At 38.9% G+C, this 18129-nt stretch overlaps 1 protein-coding gene across 1 annotated transcript in view; it reads right to left on the reverse strand.

Moving 5' to 3' along the window:
• Positions 1-18129, reverse strand: part of DOCK4 (dedicator of cytokinesis 4) — a 437799-nt gene that overhangs the window by 200828 nt on the left and 218842 nt on the right. Inside the window, exons 9-11 of the mRNA XM_047096261.1 lie at positions 6017-6098; positions 4892-4952; positions 748-880 (exon numbers count right to left, since the gene is read on the reverse strand). Coding sequence (XP_046952217.1) covers positions 748-880; positions 4892-4952; positions 6017-6098 — 276 coding nt within the window. The remainder of the gene's footprint in view (positions 1-747; positions 881-4891; positions 4953-6016; positions 6099-18129) is intronic.

The raw sequence follows: 18129 nt of genomic DNA on the forward strand, positions 1-18129 counted from the left end.
AAATAGGGAGTTTATACAGGTAATCAAGTTAAAATTAGGTCACTAGGTAGGACCCAACCCAATGTAAGTACGTCCTTATAAAAAGGGGAAATGTGGACACAGAGATGAAGGAAGTGATTGGGCAGTGCAGCTACACATCACCGAACACCAAAACCTGCCAGCAGCCACCAGAAAGTAAGAGAGAGAGGCATGGAATAGATTTGTCCCTCCTAGCCCTCAGAAGTTATCAACCCTGCCAACACCTGGATCTAGGACTTGCAGCCTCCAGAACTGTGAGACAAAAAACTTCGGCTGTTTAAGCCTCGGTCTTCACGGTACTTTGTTGGGCAGACCTAGCAAACTAATACTATGTGAAAGAGAAGAGAAATCATCTACCTGAGCTTTCTGTTCCTGATTCTAATGAGTTTATGTTAAAAACTACGTCCATTTTCCAAGAACAAACTAACACTCTGAGGGTAAGGACTGGTCAGGTTTTTAAATTCACAGGAGGTGCTCTGTGAAGTAGATGGTCTCCCCAGTTGATAATCTATCTGGGTTCTTGGAGTCTTGATTTCGTGATTCCTCTGACTGGTGAATGGCGATTTGTGGGCTCACTTGTAGCGAGTTTACAGACTGTTTTCGAGGAGTGGCTCCTAAACTCAACCCATCCCTTGCCCCTCCATTACGGAAATGGAGTAGCATCTGCCACACAAGAGCCACATGTGCCTCTGCACCCGCCCCAGGCCCCGCTGCGTTCGTGCTTCTTACATGTACACTTTTAGGATGAGGTCATCTTTCGTCTCTCCTGTCAGCAGGTCGGCAATACTAAGGACCGCACAGCCAAAGGGTCGCCGGTACTGGACGCTACAGGCATTCTTTTTTTCTCCTGCCCCCATTCGACCTGTTCAATTGAAAAGCAAACACAGCCCATGGAGCCATTTGACTGGTGCATCTTAAATAGATACATCGGCCAGATAAAACACAACCGGGCAATTAAAAGGACACAGAGGATGTTGCTTCAGTTCGTGACTCTCCCTGCCAAGCACCTCACTGAGTGACCTCGGGCTCATAGCTGTAACTCTGGGCACCAACTGTCATCTTTGAAACATGAAGATTGGCGCTGGTCCCATGTTTGGGAACCCTCCCCCTGAGGATTTGTTTAGGCGACCCAGGAAATCCAGGTCAATAAATGCAATAATGGTGTCCATTCCATCTAAGAGAAAATTTTTAAAAAGGTCCGCGTTTAAAGAACTATTTTAAATATTTCACCTTTGAAAGGAAGCAGTTTAGATACCCTGAAGATATAACAAGGAAGCACGGATGATCAAAAGAACATGCATGCCCTTTCCTGACCCAGGGCTCAGGCTGATTAGAACTCAGCCAATGGCTGCAATCTCCCAGGATGGCTGTCACTCCAACACAGTTGCAACTTGTTTAAATTGCTATATATTTTTAAGTATATTATTGCGATACTGCTTTAATTTGTTATTGTATTTAATTTACCAGTGGATTAGTCTGAGGACAGAAAGCAAAAAGTATACTGAAGCTGAAATATAATAAGTTAATGTGAGGGAAAATAATAAAAAAAAAATATGCAAATCTGTTTCCAGATGTTTGGCAACAGATATATAAGTTGTTTTCCATCTGAGCAAAATTCTCCCACAGGACATCTAGAGGACTCCAACACTTCCCAAATCCAATGTTAAAAGTAAAAAAAAAAAAAGAAGGGGGGATATCCAACCTGGCTTCCATTCACTAGTAATAAAGTAAAACTACCTTAGCAATGCATCATTTTTAGGGAAATGCTTACAAGTAGCATGGAAAAACTACAACATGGTCAAAATAAGTTGCTTTTTAGATGTGCAAAATTCAAAGAATCGTGTTTTCATGATCTGATGCTGTAATACGTAGCTAAATTTCAACCCACGTTTTCATATAAATTACACTGATAAACCAAACACTTTATAAGGTCCTATTTGAATTTATCAACAAGTCATACTTTTACTTACAAAACTGGCAAATAAATTTAAAACTCTGTTCACTTGTTAAATGGGGGAAAAAAAAGTCTAGTTTACCTCTATTTTGAATATTATTACAGATTAGATTAGGATAAAATATATAGTCCCATCTTTACCGGTATCATGATTTACAAATTCTTTTCTTACTCAATCATTCCCTTTGTTAACACAAGCCGACACAGGGATTATAAGATTTCTGGGTGGAGTGTTTCAAAGTTACTTAACATCACACAAGGGGTTTAGTGGTAACAAACAACAACAAAACCCCTGAAACTCTCAACATGATTATTCCCACACAGACTCCTCCAGCTGTAAATTCCTAGACGTTGATGCAGGGTAGGCATATCGCCCCAATTTTCTGACCCACTGTGGCTAGAACTGCACAAAAGAAAAATCTGTGGGTGCCTGGTGAGGACAGCCAAGTAAGGGGGGATGCAGGAAGTGCTCTCTCACCACCTGAGGAGCCGCGGTGAGGTTTGGGCCACTTTCTCTGACTGCCTTACACCCTCACTGCTGAGCCTCTACATCACTCATGTCCTCAGACACTCAATTTCAAGTTGTCTTTTCTGGCTCTGCAGGCACCACAGCTCTGGATACTAAAACTTTTCTCTCAGTCCTGCACCAAAAACGCTACTTGATGCCAGCCCTGGTGATTCCAACTCTAGAATTAATCAAAGTTCACAGTTCCGGTCAGATTTCTAGGAAAATTCTCTAGGCAGAAAGGCAGGCAGGCGTGGGGAAGGTAAAAATATTTAGCAATATTTAGTAAACAGTTTTGGGAACCAGCTAAAAGCCAAAAGGAGAAACACGGCGATGGAAAAACCTGAAGCGGGATGGACGGCAGGAGGATCTAAAGCTATTTATTTCTCTCTTTTTTCCTCCTCTTCTAACCAAAGATCTGGGCTTAAATTCCGAGGCGAGGTGCTATCGCTCTTGTTCTCTGCAGCCAGTGACGGTCAGCGTGCCCTGTTCTTACTAAAGCAGGTACAAGGGACATTCTAGAAAAAGTAAGAAGTATTTCTCCCTGACAGACCAGAATCCTCCACTCTTCAATTTCACTGCAGCAGATGAAGTCTTGCCCTTTTGCAGAGTTTCTTACCTTTATTATTCCTTCTCGGTCTCAAGATGTCACACTAGTAGTAAATGTGCCCAACCATCAGGCAGTTTATGCAGGAATCTCAGTGAAGCATTAATTTGGCCAAAGCTCAGGGCGGGGGCAAGGGGTGCAGGTAGTTTCTCATTCAACATTCATTTTGACGACTTAACGATCATAAAAAAATCTTAGTAAAACATGCAATCACTGATCCAACACCCTGTGTTCAAAAGACAGCCGTGTCACCGGTACGACAGAAGTGGCTCCCTCAGCAGCAGAGCCACCCAGGCCACAGGCAAGTAGGACCTGGAGTCCATCTGCCACATGTGTTTCTACCACCAACAACCTGTAGATAACTTTTAAAAAGTTCGGAAAGCAAAAGGAGTTTACGGTTTCTCTCAATACTGTAGAGAGTTATACTCCAATGCAATGTTTCTATGAAAATATCCAAAACCACATTTTACATTAATAACTGGCATGACGCATTTGAAACACACACACACACACAAACACACACACGAAAAATTACCTAATAGACTGCATAGACTGCACCCCTGCCATCCTGGGCACACACAAAAGCTTGATCTCATAAATCCACTGCAGCATGCGTTCCAATTTTTCCAACATTTAAAAGAGATTCTTTACAATTCCTCCCCCCCATATACTCACTTATAGAAAGAAAATTAAAACCAAAAACAGTTTTCTTTCTTTTTGTTTCAACTGCCCCTCAAATTAAAAAAAAAAAATAGCATAAAATGAAAATGGGTTTTCAGAACTCATTTTTATGAGAAAAATATAAAGAAAATCTATGTTGGAACGGCAACATGTTTTATAGTCTCTCTCAATGCACAATGTGGTTATCATATTCATAAGATAAAAGACTATAAAAATGAAGATCACTATGCAGGATTGCACAGTGATGTATTATTATCCTGCAGCAGCATTCCCGAGCAGATAATATACCAGAGTTAGGGAAGAAGTGGGAACCAATTCCCAGTATCAGCTGGTTGGCTTTTAATAGAAACACTGTGTAGGCTACACAATGCCTTGTTTTACCTAGTTCCTCTGCCATAAAATACCTGCTTTTGGAGACATTTTATGAGTAAAAATGAGTGAAAATATTCTGGGTCTGTTGTGCAAGTTCAGTGTAGAACACCCAAAGTGGGCTCTGCAAGATGTTAGTAAATGTTACATTATATAAATGTTTCCACAGTCAAATCAAATATGGAGAAATCTTGGGCCAACCAAGTTAGAGAGGCATTTCAATTTTTCCCTGTAGGGCTTCTCAGACCCTTTTATGAGCTGATGATATTACACAAGTGGAAAAAATATACAGCATTCAGTATTTCATAACCCTTTTCTTGTAGCACTTTCTGCAATAATGCTCTGTGGCATTCTACACTTTTGAAAATGCCAATTAGTATAAAATCTTCATAAACTTGTAGGAAATCCAGATCCGAAAAGTTCAATTTATGCTGTTAACAGGAATTAGAATTTAAAAAGACAAACACCAAATTTTGAATCAAATATGTTTAGGGAGTCCAATAAAACAAAATGAAGCACGACGACGACCTAATGACTTCTATGGAAAGAGAACAAAATCTATTTATGATGCATGAAGAGGTTGTATGTGAGTTTGGGGAGGCAAGGGAACAAGTCCCAAATTCGGTGGTTCTTGGATTCCAAACTGGCTTTTGCTTCTTTCTCATCCAGATAGCAAAGAAATCACATCACCACAGAGACTGTTCAGCATTTCTTGCCGCTGCTGTGTCCCTATCACACTGAGAAGTGTTGGACTTACCAATTCGGATAATGTGCACAGTGATATAGATGTCCCTTCTTAGTTCGCTGCTACCCAAATCCTACCAAAAGAAAAAAAAAAGTGTGATTATTTTAAAACTCATAATTTATGCAAAAGCACTTAAAGGTAATAGCACATTATTTTCACAAATAACAGAAGAAAGACCAAGATAATGTCAACATTCTTAATGGAATTTTGCAGAAGCATATAATTCAAATGCCATTGTAAAACTACCACTACAATCACCTTGACATTGTAAGTCTACTGATGTCAAATAATGCTTAAAAAAAAAAAAAAGCTCATTCTACAATAGCCAAGTTATGAAAACAGCCCAAGTGTCCATCAACAGATGAATGGATAAAGAAGATGTGGTATATATACAATGGAGTATTAGCTATAAAAAAGAATGAAATCTTGCCATTTGCAAGGACATGGATGGAGCTAGAGAGTATAATGCTAAGTAAAATAAGTCAGAGAAAGACAAATACCATAGGATTTCACTCATATGTGGAATTTAAGAAACAAAACAAATGAGCAAAGGAGAAAAAAAAGAGAGGCAAACCAAGAAAGAAACTCTTTAACTAAAGAGAACAAACAGATAGTTACCAGAAGGGAGGTGGGTGAGGAATGGGTGAAAGAAATGATGGGGATTAGTTGTGCACTCGTTGTGATGAGCACCGGGTGTTTTATGGAAGTGTTGAATCACTACATTGTACACCTGAAACTAATATTGCATTGTATGTTAACCAACTGGAATTTAAGTAAAAACTTAAAAAAAAATAAGTAAAAATACCACTACAATGAACTTTACACTGTAAGTCTACTATAATAGCTTTTTTAAAAAGTCCATTCTTATTTTAATCTCTCACTCATTCTTTAAACATTTACTAAGTATATTCTAAATACCATATGCCACGCTGAATCTAACAGGCTCTAACATGCACCAAAGGAACAGAGGTGTGTCTATCAATGGTGGTGTTAAGAATTCCTAGCACGAATGTACTTTATGTGTTATTTACAAAGTTTAGGCAGAGTCACTATTTTCTCTCACAATAATTCATTTCCCTTAAGTAACAAAGCACAAATGCAAGAATCTGCTTCCTAGATGAAACAAGATCCACCTACCACAAAGAGAGAGCAATGTCGTTCTGGTTTATCTGGGGCTTTGGGAAGTCCATTTCTATTCAGCCTCAAGAAAAATCTCTCACTATAAGAGAAAAAAAGTTTAATATTCTGAAGATTATTTAATATCTAAGGACTCATCACTCTTCTAATTGCTTCTTCATCTAAGGAGTTAAACTCAAAAGTTATTAAGTCCTTCATTTGATGCCAAAATTGCTTATGTAAATTAGGAGCATGCCCAGGACAATAAACATTTGCTTCATTTCTGATAATACAGGCAAACTGCAACTGCAAAAGCAGAAAACATAAATATATATGCAAACAAAAAATTAACTTTTAAAAGAATAGGTTTTCATATCAGTGATATCATTATTCTATAAAGTAAAAACAAGTGCACTAAGGGAAAAAACAGGACCTAACTGAGTTCATACCTAAGAGGACTGTTTTTCATGTTTTGTGTGATAGTATTTAATAAACATCATACACCATTCTCAGTGGTAACCATCCATTATAAGGCATATAATATAAGCATAATATTTTATGCTCTTATAAGTCTATAATCCAAAACACAAAGAGAAGGCCCAAGAAATGAAATTTGAATTTGCTTTGGTTCACAAGGGAACAGGAGAACTCAAACCCCCCACAGAACTCACATCTGAATATACAGGGTCCCCAAATCTAATGCAAACACAAATGCTACTGATCAGCCACTAATTCAAGTCAATAAATACTTGTGGATATCACTTAGAACCAAGGTAATGCTACCCTGTTTATATTTAAATAAATAAATAAATAAATAAATAAATAAATAAATAAATAAATAAAATAGAAAGAATATCAATCCAAGAAAAATGAATACCAGCTACCCTGAGCTTCTGAATTTCAATATCCTGGTGCCTATGAAAGAATCAAATGGCTGCCTGCCTCAGGCAGAAAACACGCAGCCAACATCCACAGAATGTGGTGTTAGCACATAGTGTGGCCTTGGTTAGTGTAGTTTCCGCCTAGGGAATGAGCAGGGAAAGGGAGTGTTGAGCATTGGTGAGGCGCAGAACTACCAACTCTATGCGTTTTCATCACTCGATCTTTGCCTTAAATAATGGCTCTGTCACCCAAAATCTCCCTTCCTTATACAAAGGGAGAAGTGAAAGCCATAACCACATCTCTAAGGAAGCATATGGATTTGAATTTATGGCTGTTTTGGAACAGCTTTATTCTCTTTTGCGATTTAAATCTAGATAGATGCACGTAATAGATTCAGCTACCTCGCTTACTTTTTTTTTTTTTTATGCTATGCCTATTCCTGACCTCTCATATGAGAAAAGGGAACCAATGACCATTGCTATGGGATCATTTCCATACCTATTACCTATGGGTTTGTTTTTGTTTTGTTTTGTTTTCCAGAGTGGTGGCTGTAAGGTCTGATGAAGAGAATATAAATTGCTGTAAGGTTCTCAAGTGAAGCTCAAGTTCCCATATGCTATGATTCTGAAAGAGAGAGTGGGGATGACAGGTCCAACTGGGGGTGCAAAATTACATTAATCTTATCCAATTGTCATGATAATTCAAGGAGGAGGCTGTCAGCTTTCTTCACAGTGGAAGGAAATTCACTGTTATTTTAAGATTAAGACATGCTAAAAGGAAATGTGTAAAATTGCATCTTAGGACAAGTGAATTATACTTAATCATATTAGGTATACTGTTTTTGCATGAATTTGCCATTTGGTGGCTGCTCTGCTAAGGACTTTACAGGGATTAATTCATTTAATCCTCACTATGCCCTTATAAAAACAGTACTATTACTATACCCATTTTATAGATGGGAAAACTGAGAAATAGTAAATAGTTTTGCCCAAGATCACAGAGCTGGCCTGTGGCTTAGGATGGATTCTATACCACATGTTAATTTAAAACCTTTGCACTTTATTTAAATGCTATGTAAACCTTGTCTCTGCTTTATAGAAAAATATTGAGCAAATATTTCCAGAATATTGAGATAAGGGAGAAGTCATTCATCTGCTTGAGACACCCACTGACTCAGTCAAGCCTCGTCTCCAGAATACAGGGTCACTCTCCCCAAACCCTTCCTGGCCTCAAAGGAATGAAAGAAATGAAAATCTGATTTAGCAGATTTCAGAGCTGTCTCTGGCTTAAAATGGTTCCTTACTAGGTTGTTCAATGAAACATACCTAGAAAACTAAATTATTTTACTAAACAAACGCAACATTCCAAAATGATTTAAGAACTTGGCTTTAGTCAAAACTCTGGAGATTTAAGAATGCTATTTGGTTTTGCTTCGTAGCCATCAAAGAAAGTTTATACATTATATCTCAGCCCAAAACACAAGCACTGTGACCATTATCCCCTCTTGTGTATCAAAGAGAGCATGTGCCAGTTCATATGTGTTTTTTGTTTGTTTTTTTTAGATGCACTTATGTTTGAGGCTCTTCTTTATTTCTACTGGAATGTTTAAAACAAATTTCCTTTTATCTTCTGACAGGTGAGTCTAAAATGATGAGTACCAAATAAGGTTAATATACAAAAGTCAACAAGGCATTCTAGATATTAAAACCTTAACTTTAATACGGATATAAAATACCACTCCTTATTTCCAAGCTTCATCAATATTCTGGTAAAGCAGTGTTTCCTCAAGTATTCTATTTCAGAAAGAGATTCCTCTTGCTCTGTCACTATTTTAATTTCACCAGTCTAGACAGAATCCTGATTATGCAAGTATTATACTATATCATATCCTGTTTCAGAAAGAATATCAATATGTACTAAGCCAATGACATATCCCATAGCTTAAGCATGCCTTAAGGGGGAGATAAAAATAGACTGATGATGGGTACTATGGAAAAATAACCCGTGCATTTTTTTTTTAAGACTTCTATTAAAGGAAAAAGAAAACCTCTGTGGCCAATTAAAAAAAACAACAAAAAAACTTTTTTATTCACTTAGTGACAAATTCTTACACAAACTCAAATGAATTTCTCTTCAGCTTTGGTAATACAGCAACTGTTTAATCAGTAAATGGTTTCAGAGTAAACCAAAGACCTAGAGCAACACATTCCAGAATCTTTGGATTACAAACAAATACCCCTGATCCCATGTGTGGAGAAAACCAAAACGTATGCCTTCAAGGCTGGGAACCGAATAAGTCACTCACATTCCACCTTGGAACACCTTCTACAATTCTCTCACAAACTTTGGTGGCCATGCACAAAGGCATTTTCAAGACTCTATTTTAAGTAAAACAGTGGTTATCTCTGATGAGAAAACACAACTAGTTTTTGTGAGTTTAAAAGTGTCCTATGATAAGATGTGAATACCTCCATTATATATTCACGTTTTTTTCTTAATCATAAGAGGTTTGTGTATTTCTTTCTATTACATTATGAGTAACCAGAGTACAAGGGGATCACCATGAACCTTTACATCCCCAGCTGGTGGCCAATGATTTGGTACTTCCTCAGTGTTTAATTAAACACTGAACAAATACAATCTTTTAGGAAAAAATACAACAAAATCCAAATAATTGGGGAGCTTTATCTCCCTTCCCAACTTTCCCTCTCTTCCCCATAATGCCCTTTATTTTGTGGTAGAGACATGTACAAAATTCTCCAAAGAGACATTTCAATCAGTGGTGCCTCCCCACCAGATGTGAGTCACTGAATTACCTTCATGGTACCCCAAGATTCTAGATCATGATTTTAACCTTGTTCCCATGTACATTTTATATCTTTATTATATTAAATGTATAGTAATGGAAAAATCTACAGTGACATCATATACTTCCAAATGAGAATACTGCGTCCTTTTTCATCATCAAAGAATGAATAAGCAAATAGAAACACTTCCAGAAACACTGAGAAATGAGACTTGATATTACCAGCAGGGAAAAATATCCTCATTTGACTTTTCCATATACTGCCATGTTCTCCCAGAGGAAATTTCACTGCCAGAGAAATTTAGTGTCCACCTGAATTCCGTGTGTGAGCCATTACAAATCATTCCATATTATAAATCAACAATGACAAAATCTTTCTTTGGAAATAAAGAATAAAAAATCCTATTTATTATTTATGACTTGCCTTCTTCTAACAAGAATTTAAGGAAAGCTAGATAATGAAGTAAGAATGTATCTAAGCACCCCTAGCATGGCGCCAGGGGAAAAATAGTATAAATAAATATATACCCTGTGCTAGGCACCATGACTTACACTTCACATGGATTTTCTTACTTAATTCTAACAATCACCCTATATGATAGGAACTGCCTCCATCCCTGCTTTATACAGGAGAAATCTGGGGCTTGGAGATAGGAAGCAAATTGGCCAAACGTGCATGGTCAGCAAGTGTGGAGCCAGGAAATCAATATTCAGGGCCCAACTCCAGAGTCTCAGCTCTTAACCACAATGCTATGCCATCTTTAAAAGAACAGATTATTTAGAACAAAGAAGAGCAAGACTAACCATGTCATGTGAATGGAGACTTTTTATTGTGAATATTTTCAGTAAAATAAAAAATAATAATGACAACGCACGAAACTGAAAACAAATAGAGGAACAAATGTATCCATGTTTCGGGAGTTTATGGCTGTGAACCTGCTCACCTGTGCTAATGCGTTCTGAATACTCTATGAGACCTCTGATAATGAAGAGTGTATTTCAATAACATGGTTTGGTAGAAAAGTACTTACCAGTGATCAAAATATATGGGGTCTACAGTAGGGGTCTGAAGCCCTCTGATGGCTTCTGTTCCCATTCTCAGCAAGATAGGATGCTCTTGTCTTCCTGCTCCTCTGCCTATCATATCCACTGAGAAGCAATCGCCCTTCTGTAGGAAGGCCTTTCTGTAGGAAGGCCTAGGGTCTTGGAGGCCTACAGGCCAGGTGTGGGAGGGTGCTCCCAACCCTCTGAATAATCAAGTGGCTCTCTCATAGGGTGTTCCCTGGATAATCAGTTGCCTTCAAAGAGCAACACACTTAAAGCCAGGAATGGCCAATGCCAAGGAGATTTTTCTATTTCTCTGTACGCATTCATGTTTACCTCCATATCACTCCCCTCTTCTAAAAAAGCAAAACTGCCTAGTGATTCCGGGTATGCAAGTTACACAACCCATATTTCATCCAAAAATGTATGACCAGGTAGTATCTTTGGTTGAAACATGTAATGTGAAAGATTAGGATTCTGATCAAGCTACAAAAAATTATGAAGAATATTTCTAAACTCATGCTGAACAGTTAAATCACTGAAATAAATGGATGATCTCCAAGAGCAACAGTAACCAAAGACAGAAAACATTTAGATGGTCATGTTCTGGTAAGCTAATCAGAAAAATAAAACCCTGTACTGTCTGATTCTTCAACACTCATACTTTATGAAACCATTTGACCAAAAAATACTCCATCTGGTACCTTTGAAAATGCAAAAGCACTTGTCTTAAAGTGCACTGTGCTGTGTATAGAAATAACAATTATCATCTACTCCACCATAAGAAGTGAAGGGAGATGCACCAGGAGCCAGAGAGGAAACAGTGGGAGCTAAAAGACAGAAAGAGACGAGTGAGGGGTGCCTGGGTGGTTCAATTGGTTGAGTGTCCAACTCTTGACTTGGGCTCAAGTCATGATCTCACAACTCGTGAGTTCAAGTCCCACATCGGGGGTGCAGAACCTGCTTGGGATTCTCTCTCTCCTTCTCTCTCTCTCTGCCTCTCCCCTGCTCACGTGCACACACTCTGTCTCAAAAATAAACATTTAAAAAAAGGAAAGGAAAGGAAAGGAAAGGAAAGGAAAGGAAAGGAAAGGAAAGGAAAGGAAAGGAAAGGAAAAGAAGAAAGAAAGAAAGAAAGAAAGAAAGAAAGAAAGAAAGAAAGAAAGAAAGAAAGAAAGAGGGCAATACCTGGGTGGCTCAGTTGGTTAAGGGCCCAACTTCAGCTCAGATCATTATCTCACAGCCTGTGAGTTCAAGCCCCGTGTTGGGTTCTGTGCTGACAGCTCAGAGCCTGGAGTCTAGTTCAGATTCTGCCTCCCCCACTCACACTCTGTCTCTGTATCTCTCTCAAAAACAAACATTAATTTTCTTTTTTAAAGGAAAGGAAAGGAAAGGAAAGGAAAGGAAAGGAAAGGAAAGGAAAGGAAAGGGAAAAGAAAAGAAAAGAAAAGAAAAGAAAAGAAAAGAAAAGAGAAAAAAGAAAAGAGTGAGAAGAGATGAGGGAATGGTTCTGCCCTGCTGGCTCCAGAGCCTCTATCCAAAAGGCAAGAACATCAAATATACAGTGATTTCAGGCTTCTATGTCACTGCTTCTCCAGCATTTTCTCAAATGCTTTCTGACTGACCAACAGGGTAAGATGCTTCTGACAATCTGAGGGCAACCGTTACTGTGCTCTATCCTAGAACAAGTGGCAGTGGACAACTCAAAACAGGAAGCCTCAAGCAGCTTCCTAAATGGGGACTAACGCCCCCACCCCCCCAGGAGCTGGTGCTGCTGCAGTTCAGGCAAGACTCTGGGGAGCAGGTGGAAGGTGTGCTGGCTGCCCCGCGGGGGGCCACTGGACCAAGAGCTTCGGTGCTCACTGTGGCACAGGGGAAAGGTGAAAGGAATGTCCAGTGGGAAACAGAGGAACTTGCTGGCCTTGTCATCCAGGGGCTCCTAACCTGGGTGTGCACAACATGCTTTGGGGAGCTGTGTAAAAGCCAGGCCCTTCCCTGGAGATCCTGAATTACTAGGTCAGGATGGACCTAAAAGCTCCTGTATGGTTAAAAGCCCAGACATGTTGAAGAACCACTGTTTTGACCCAAGTGCCCCAGGCCCTAATGAGTTAGAATGGCTGGCTATCTTTTATGAGTCATACATATCAGAAAACAGGCAACACAGGCCTGGTATCTTCGAGTCAAAGACTTTTCCCCTTTCTTCTCCCAACCACATGACCAGACAAGGGACAGAGTTTTTCCTTGGCAATGAATGAAAGCAACTTCTCAAGCAAGACTTCCTAGATAAAGCTATTAATGTGCTTTCTAATTTTAAAACTAAAGCAACATTAGGGTCATGAGCTCTTCTGATTAAAGGGAAATGGAAAGAGAATGATCCTCAATACCAAGGTTCCCGGACTTTACCTCAAGAGCAGATTCTGAGTTTTCTTTTTTTTACAATTAATGTCCATGCCCAGATTCGCTTTACAAATATTTGAGGGCGAAGGACTAAGCAACCAACGAATGTGATGGCTTTGTCAGGACAGCAAAGGATTTGGTTTTAGTTGGATGATACAAGAAGACATAATTTTTTAAACTACAGTCAATTCTATTGCCAATTTGGAACATCAAGCTGATTCCTTCTTACTACTTAAGATGATTTAAAAGCATTTCATGTTAGTTTTCATTGCAGAGAATACAGCTATCTGAATTGAAACTCTCTCTAGAAAAGTAAAACTCAATCAAAAAAGAAATTCACTGCTTTTTAAAAGTTATAAATAAGTGATGTACAGATCACCTGCTGTTTCACAGGCATTGTGTTATTCATCATTGACTGAGGAAGTTTTAAAAAATGATCTGGGTTGATTGTTGATTTGACAAAAACAGTAAAAATTTCAAACAGTTCAAAAGATTTGAGACCCCAGAAATCCCAATGTTGATTACAAGTAAAATTCTTAGAAATAGCTACACTGGTTGAGTTACTCAGGAAAATACTTGCTTGTATCTATCTCTAGAGAATTCATTAAGAATTTCAGTAGAAAACAAGTTCCTCAAAGAAGTAATGAAAAGTAGGCAATGATAGGATCTGATCAACACAAATAAGAACCAAGAAATAAGAAGGCCTACGTAGGCAGAAGAGCTTATGCTTATTCTTCTGGGAATTTACATAACTTGATCATCATTGTAAATACTCTACCTTTGATACTTCATGAGGGAAAAAACACTGGTCTATGTACAGTAATTATTCTGATCTTTTTGTTAGGGAAAGCATTTGTAATAAGGAATCTTGAAAATAAAGCAAACCCAAGCTTAAGTACTCTGGGCTGAAGCATGCAGTTCCTTGCAAGGAAGTATTAAATGAAAACAGAATAAATAACAAAACTTGAAATAAGTCAAGCCCTGCAAAACCAGTAAGTACAACACATCTTGCATGCATATATTAATTAGAAAGATGTTCTATTTTTTATTTTATTATTTTTTAATATTTATTTATTTTTGGGGGGAGAACCCAAGTGGGGGAAAGGCAGAAAGAGGGGGACAGAGGATGGGAAGTGGGATCAGGGCTGACAGGCTGAGGGCAGCAAGCCCACTGTGAGGCTCGAACTCATAAACTGGGAGATCATGACGTGAGCGGAAGTTGGACGCTCAACAGACTGAGCCACCCAGGCACCCCAAGATGTTCTATGTTTTAAAAGAAAATAAGCAAAAATCAAATTTCATCAGTTTACTGACAGATTGGATTCGTTGCAAGTTTAAAAACTGAAAACTTCCTAAATAAAAATTTTTTTAATGTTTACTTATTTTTGAAAGAGAGAGACAGAATGAGAGTGGAGGAGAGGCAGAGAGAGAGGGAGACTTAGAATCCAAAGAAGTCTCCAGGCTCTGTCTATCAGCACAGGACCTGATGTGGTGCTCGAACCCACAACTGTGAAATCATGACCTGAAGTCGGACATTTAACAGACTGAGCCACCGAGGCGCCCCAAAACTGAAAACTTCCTAAATGATTATTAAGTACTATGTATTAGCCAGATGTTACATGCTTTTGGAACTTTTTAAAGGTCAAATTATTATTATTATTATTATTATTATTATTATTATTATTATTATTATTTTAAACAGGCAGCTACAAAGTCTCTAAACTGATATACAAGGACGCCTGTGTGGCTCAGTTGGTTGAGTATCTGACTTCAGCTCAGGTCATGATCTCGCAGTCGGCGAGTTTGAGCCCCACGTCAAGCTCTGTGCTGACAGCTCGGAGCCTGGATCCTGCTTCAGATTCTGGGTCTCCCTCTCTCTCTGCCCCTCCCACATGCATGCTCTGTCAAAAATAAACAAAAAAAATTTTTTTAACTGATACACAAATGTTAATGTGTATGAGAATAGGTATATTAATTTCTGTAGAGGTTTGCAGTTTCTATAATTTTGAGAAGAAGCTGAGGGCACTAAAAAGGTTAGAAAGCATCATGTTAGACACTGCAAATATTCTTCTCAAATGGAAACAGCATATCGGTTACAATGCAAAGAGGTGGCACAGAAACTATCTTTTAAAAATAGTTCTTGACTTAAAGCTCAATAGCATTAGAATCTGAGTTCTGGAAGGGCAGGAATTATTTTTTCTGTGTTATTCATTGATGTGTCCTCAATGCCCAGGTCAATGCCTGGCTCTGATGAAAACAGCAGTAATTGTTTGTTCAATGAATGAACATCAGTGATTCAACAGCAAGTGTGAAATCCATCATGCTCAATGGAAACAAAAAGAAGACACAGTCTCTGTTTAACTTGTGGTTAAAAGCCTCTAAACAGAAATACTTAGGAAAAGACACTGCATATGTATCTGCCATTTTTAATTCAGATGTTTTAGCATGACAGATTTTGCAAATGATGCTCCCATAAGTACAGGTCTGAGAATGTACTTCTGATTAATACAGAGTAACATGTCCATCAACATTCCTCAACACCTTGACTTCTCCTTCTTACTCATAAGCACATCCCCACTGGAATAGAAGGATGGCAGCAAAAATGAAGACAATAATGGAATGATCTTATAATGTTTTGCCTCAATGACAATAAAAGACTTGTAAGCTTCCTTTAACCATATCACTGGCCGCCCTGTGGGCACAAAAAGAAGCTGAGAAGATCAAGTCTCTTCTTCAGAATCGGAGCCAAGAGGTGCCGTATCATTTCTAATTCCTTTATCAGCGTACCACTTTCCTACAACAGAAATGGCACTGAATACCAAAGAAGTCCTTGACAGGTGGAGTGCTATGTGTGACCCTAACCTCTTCAGTGGGGAACTTAGGACAACTAAATCTGAACTCTCTACAAGCAGCAAACACAGGGCAGAATCCTGATGAAATGACCAGAATCCTGATGAAAAGAACACCAATCTGGTCATCTTTTAAAACACAGGAGGGGCGCCTGGGCGGCTCAGTCAGTTAAGAATCCAATTCTTGATTTCTGCTCATGTCATGATCTCATGGTTTGTGAGATCACACCCAGCATGGAGCCTGCTTGAGATTCTCTTTCCCCTCTTTCTCTGCCCCTTCTCTGCTGATGCGCTCTCACTCTCTCTCTCTTTTTCTCAAAATGAATAAAAACCATTAAAACACAGGAATCAGGGTAAAAGGACCTTCTGGTCACATTCTATGACATGGCAAGGCTTAAGTAAGAAGAGACAAGTAGCCAGGATAAGTGCAGAGAGCTAAAGCGAATGAGAAAGCCAGTTGTCAATCCAATGACTCTATGAGCTTCCACTTTTCTGCCACCTTGAATTTCCAGCCACTTATTATTATAATACTGTATTAATCTGCAATTTGAAAAATAATTGATATCGTACAGCTCTTAAAATACTACAGGGAAAAAGTGGATGGAGCGCTTCTACCTGGGTGTTCTTGGCTTGAATGAAGTTATTTCTTTGCTTCTTTTGTTTTTAGATCTTCTTCCTGGTCCATTTCTTAAAATGTCTCCTATTAAAGACATCACCACATCTCTAAAGCAATTATTGTTGTTGTTGTTAATATGTGACACAGAAGTATGACCAAAGGGAAGCAAACCACGAAATCTGATCGACTCCAAAGTGACAACAGTCCCAATGTTCATGCACCTGCTGGAAGAATTAAATGATGGAAAAGAAGAGGCAGAGTGGAAAGTGGTGCCTTTAAAGAGGAGGCCCCAGGGAAGGTCACTGCGGGTCACTGATGTACAGACACCCACAGTGAAATGTGTGCCAACATGTCTAGACACAGCAGGAAACGCTCTGGGCTGTATGGAATAGTTGATATTGCCACAGTCCAAGGAGAATCGCTGAACGCCTTCTTCATCTATTTTTGTTCTCAAGCAGAGTTGTGCCCCCTGCACGTATGGCCAGACTTTTTCTCTCGACATTGTTGCTTTGCTTCGGAGAGGTTACAATTTTGAGTTAGCTTTATACCATAAGACTCTAAGAAGAGATCTATGCCAGCTCTCTTTTAACATTCACAACCATACATGCTCCTAATTTATGACAAAAATATAAATGCTGAACTTATGTGATCACACTATAATAAGTTGTAAATGATGTATGAAATGAGAAATTCTAGCACAGTGCTCAGAGAATTAAAAAAATCTCATCTGCTCTCCTAACTGTGTTATGTACTACAATACATACACAAAAATATTAACATTTTTCCTAGTCTGGGCTGAATAACTATGCTCTTTGACAGCTGCCTTCTGGAAGCTCTTGAAAAATTTTCCCGGTAACTGAATTTTTCAAAACAAAACAAAACAAAACAAAACAAAACAAAACAAAACTCCACTTCTTTAATTTCCTTTAAAAAATGAAACGGCTAGTATTAGATCACATCTGCCTCTGAAGAGACCTATCGGAAGCTACAGTTTTAATTTTTTTTTATTTTCCTCATCATTATGCTAGATTCCCAATCTGCTCATTCTTTTCCAACTCTGAGGTTTCAGTCACCAACCCCCATCACCTGCTTCTGATCCCTACTTCCTGAACACCTCTGGCAAAAGCTGGGTAACCTGGGAGCAAGCATGCACTACCCCTTTCAGATGTCTCTCTTTGGAGGGGTCTCACCACACTCAACAATTCAATTACTCCTCTCCATCTCATTTCCTATCACACTTCTGCTCAGAGTCCACCTACCTTGTTCCTGTAACTCACTTTCAGCCCCCAATTTCCTTTCATCCTCTCTTTTGCTCCCCAATGATAGCGGACATTATTTTCCAACGTTACCTATAAAAGGTCAAGGCCACAAACCCAGTCGCTCCTTTCCATCTCAACATCTTCTGTCCATTTTCTGCCCTCACCTCTCTTCCTTCCACGTCAGAAGGAGTGCCTTTCCTCTCAAAGTAGAGTCCTTCACTTGCATCCTGAATCCCTTCTGCCACTTGCTCCTTTGAATCATCCCATACTGCTGGCGCACA

This window comes from Lynx rufus, unplaced genomic scaffold (assembly GCF_022079265.1).
Source record: "Lynx rufus isolate CCGP_SWC_20201006 ecotype Redwood Valley unplaced genomic scaffold, mLynRuf1.p SCAF_4, whole genome shotgun sequence".
In the NCBI taxonomy this organism is placed as follows: Eukaryota; Metazoa; Chordata; class Mammalia; order Carnivora; family Felidae; genus Lynx; species Lynx rufus.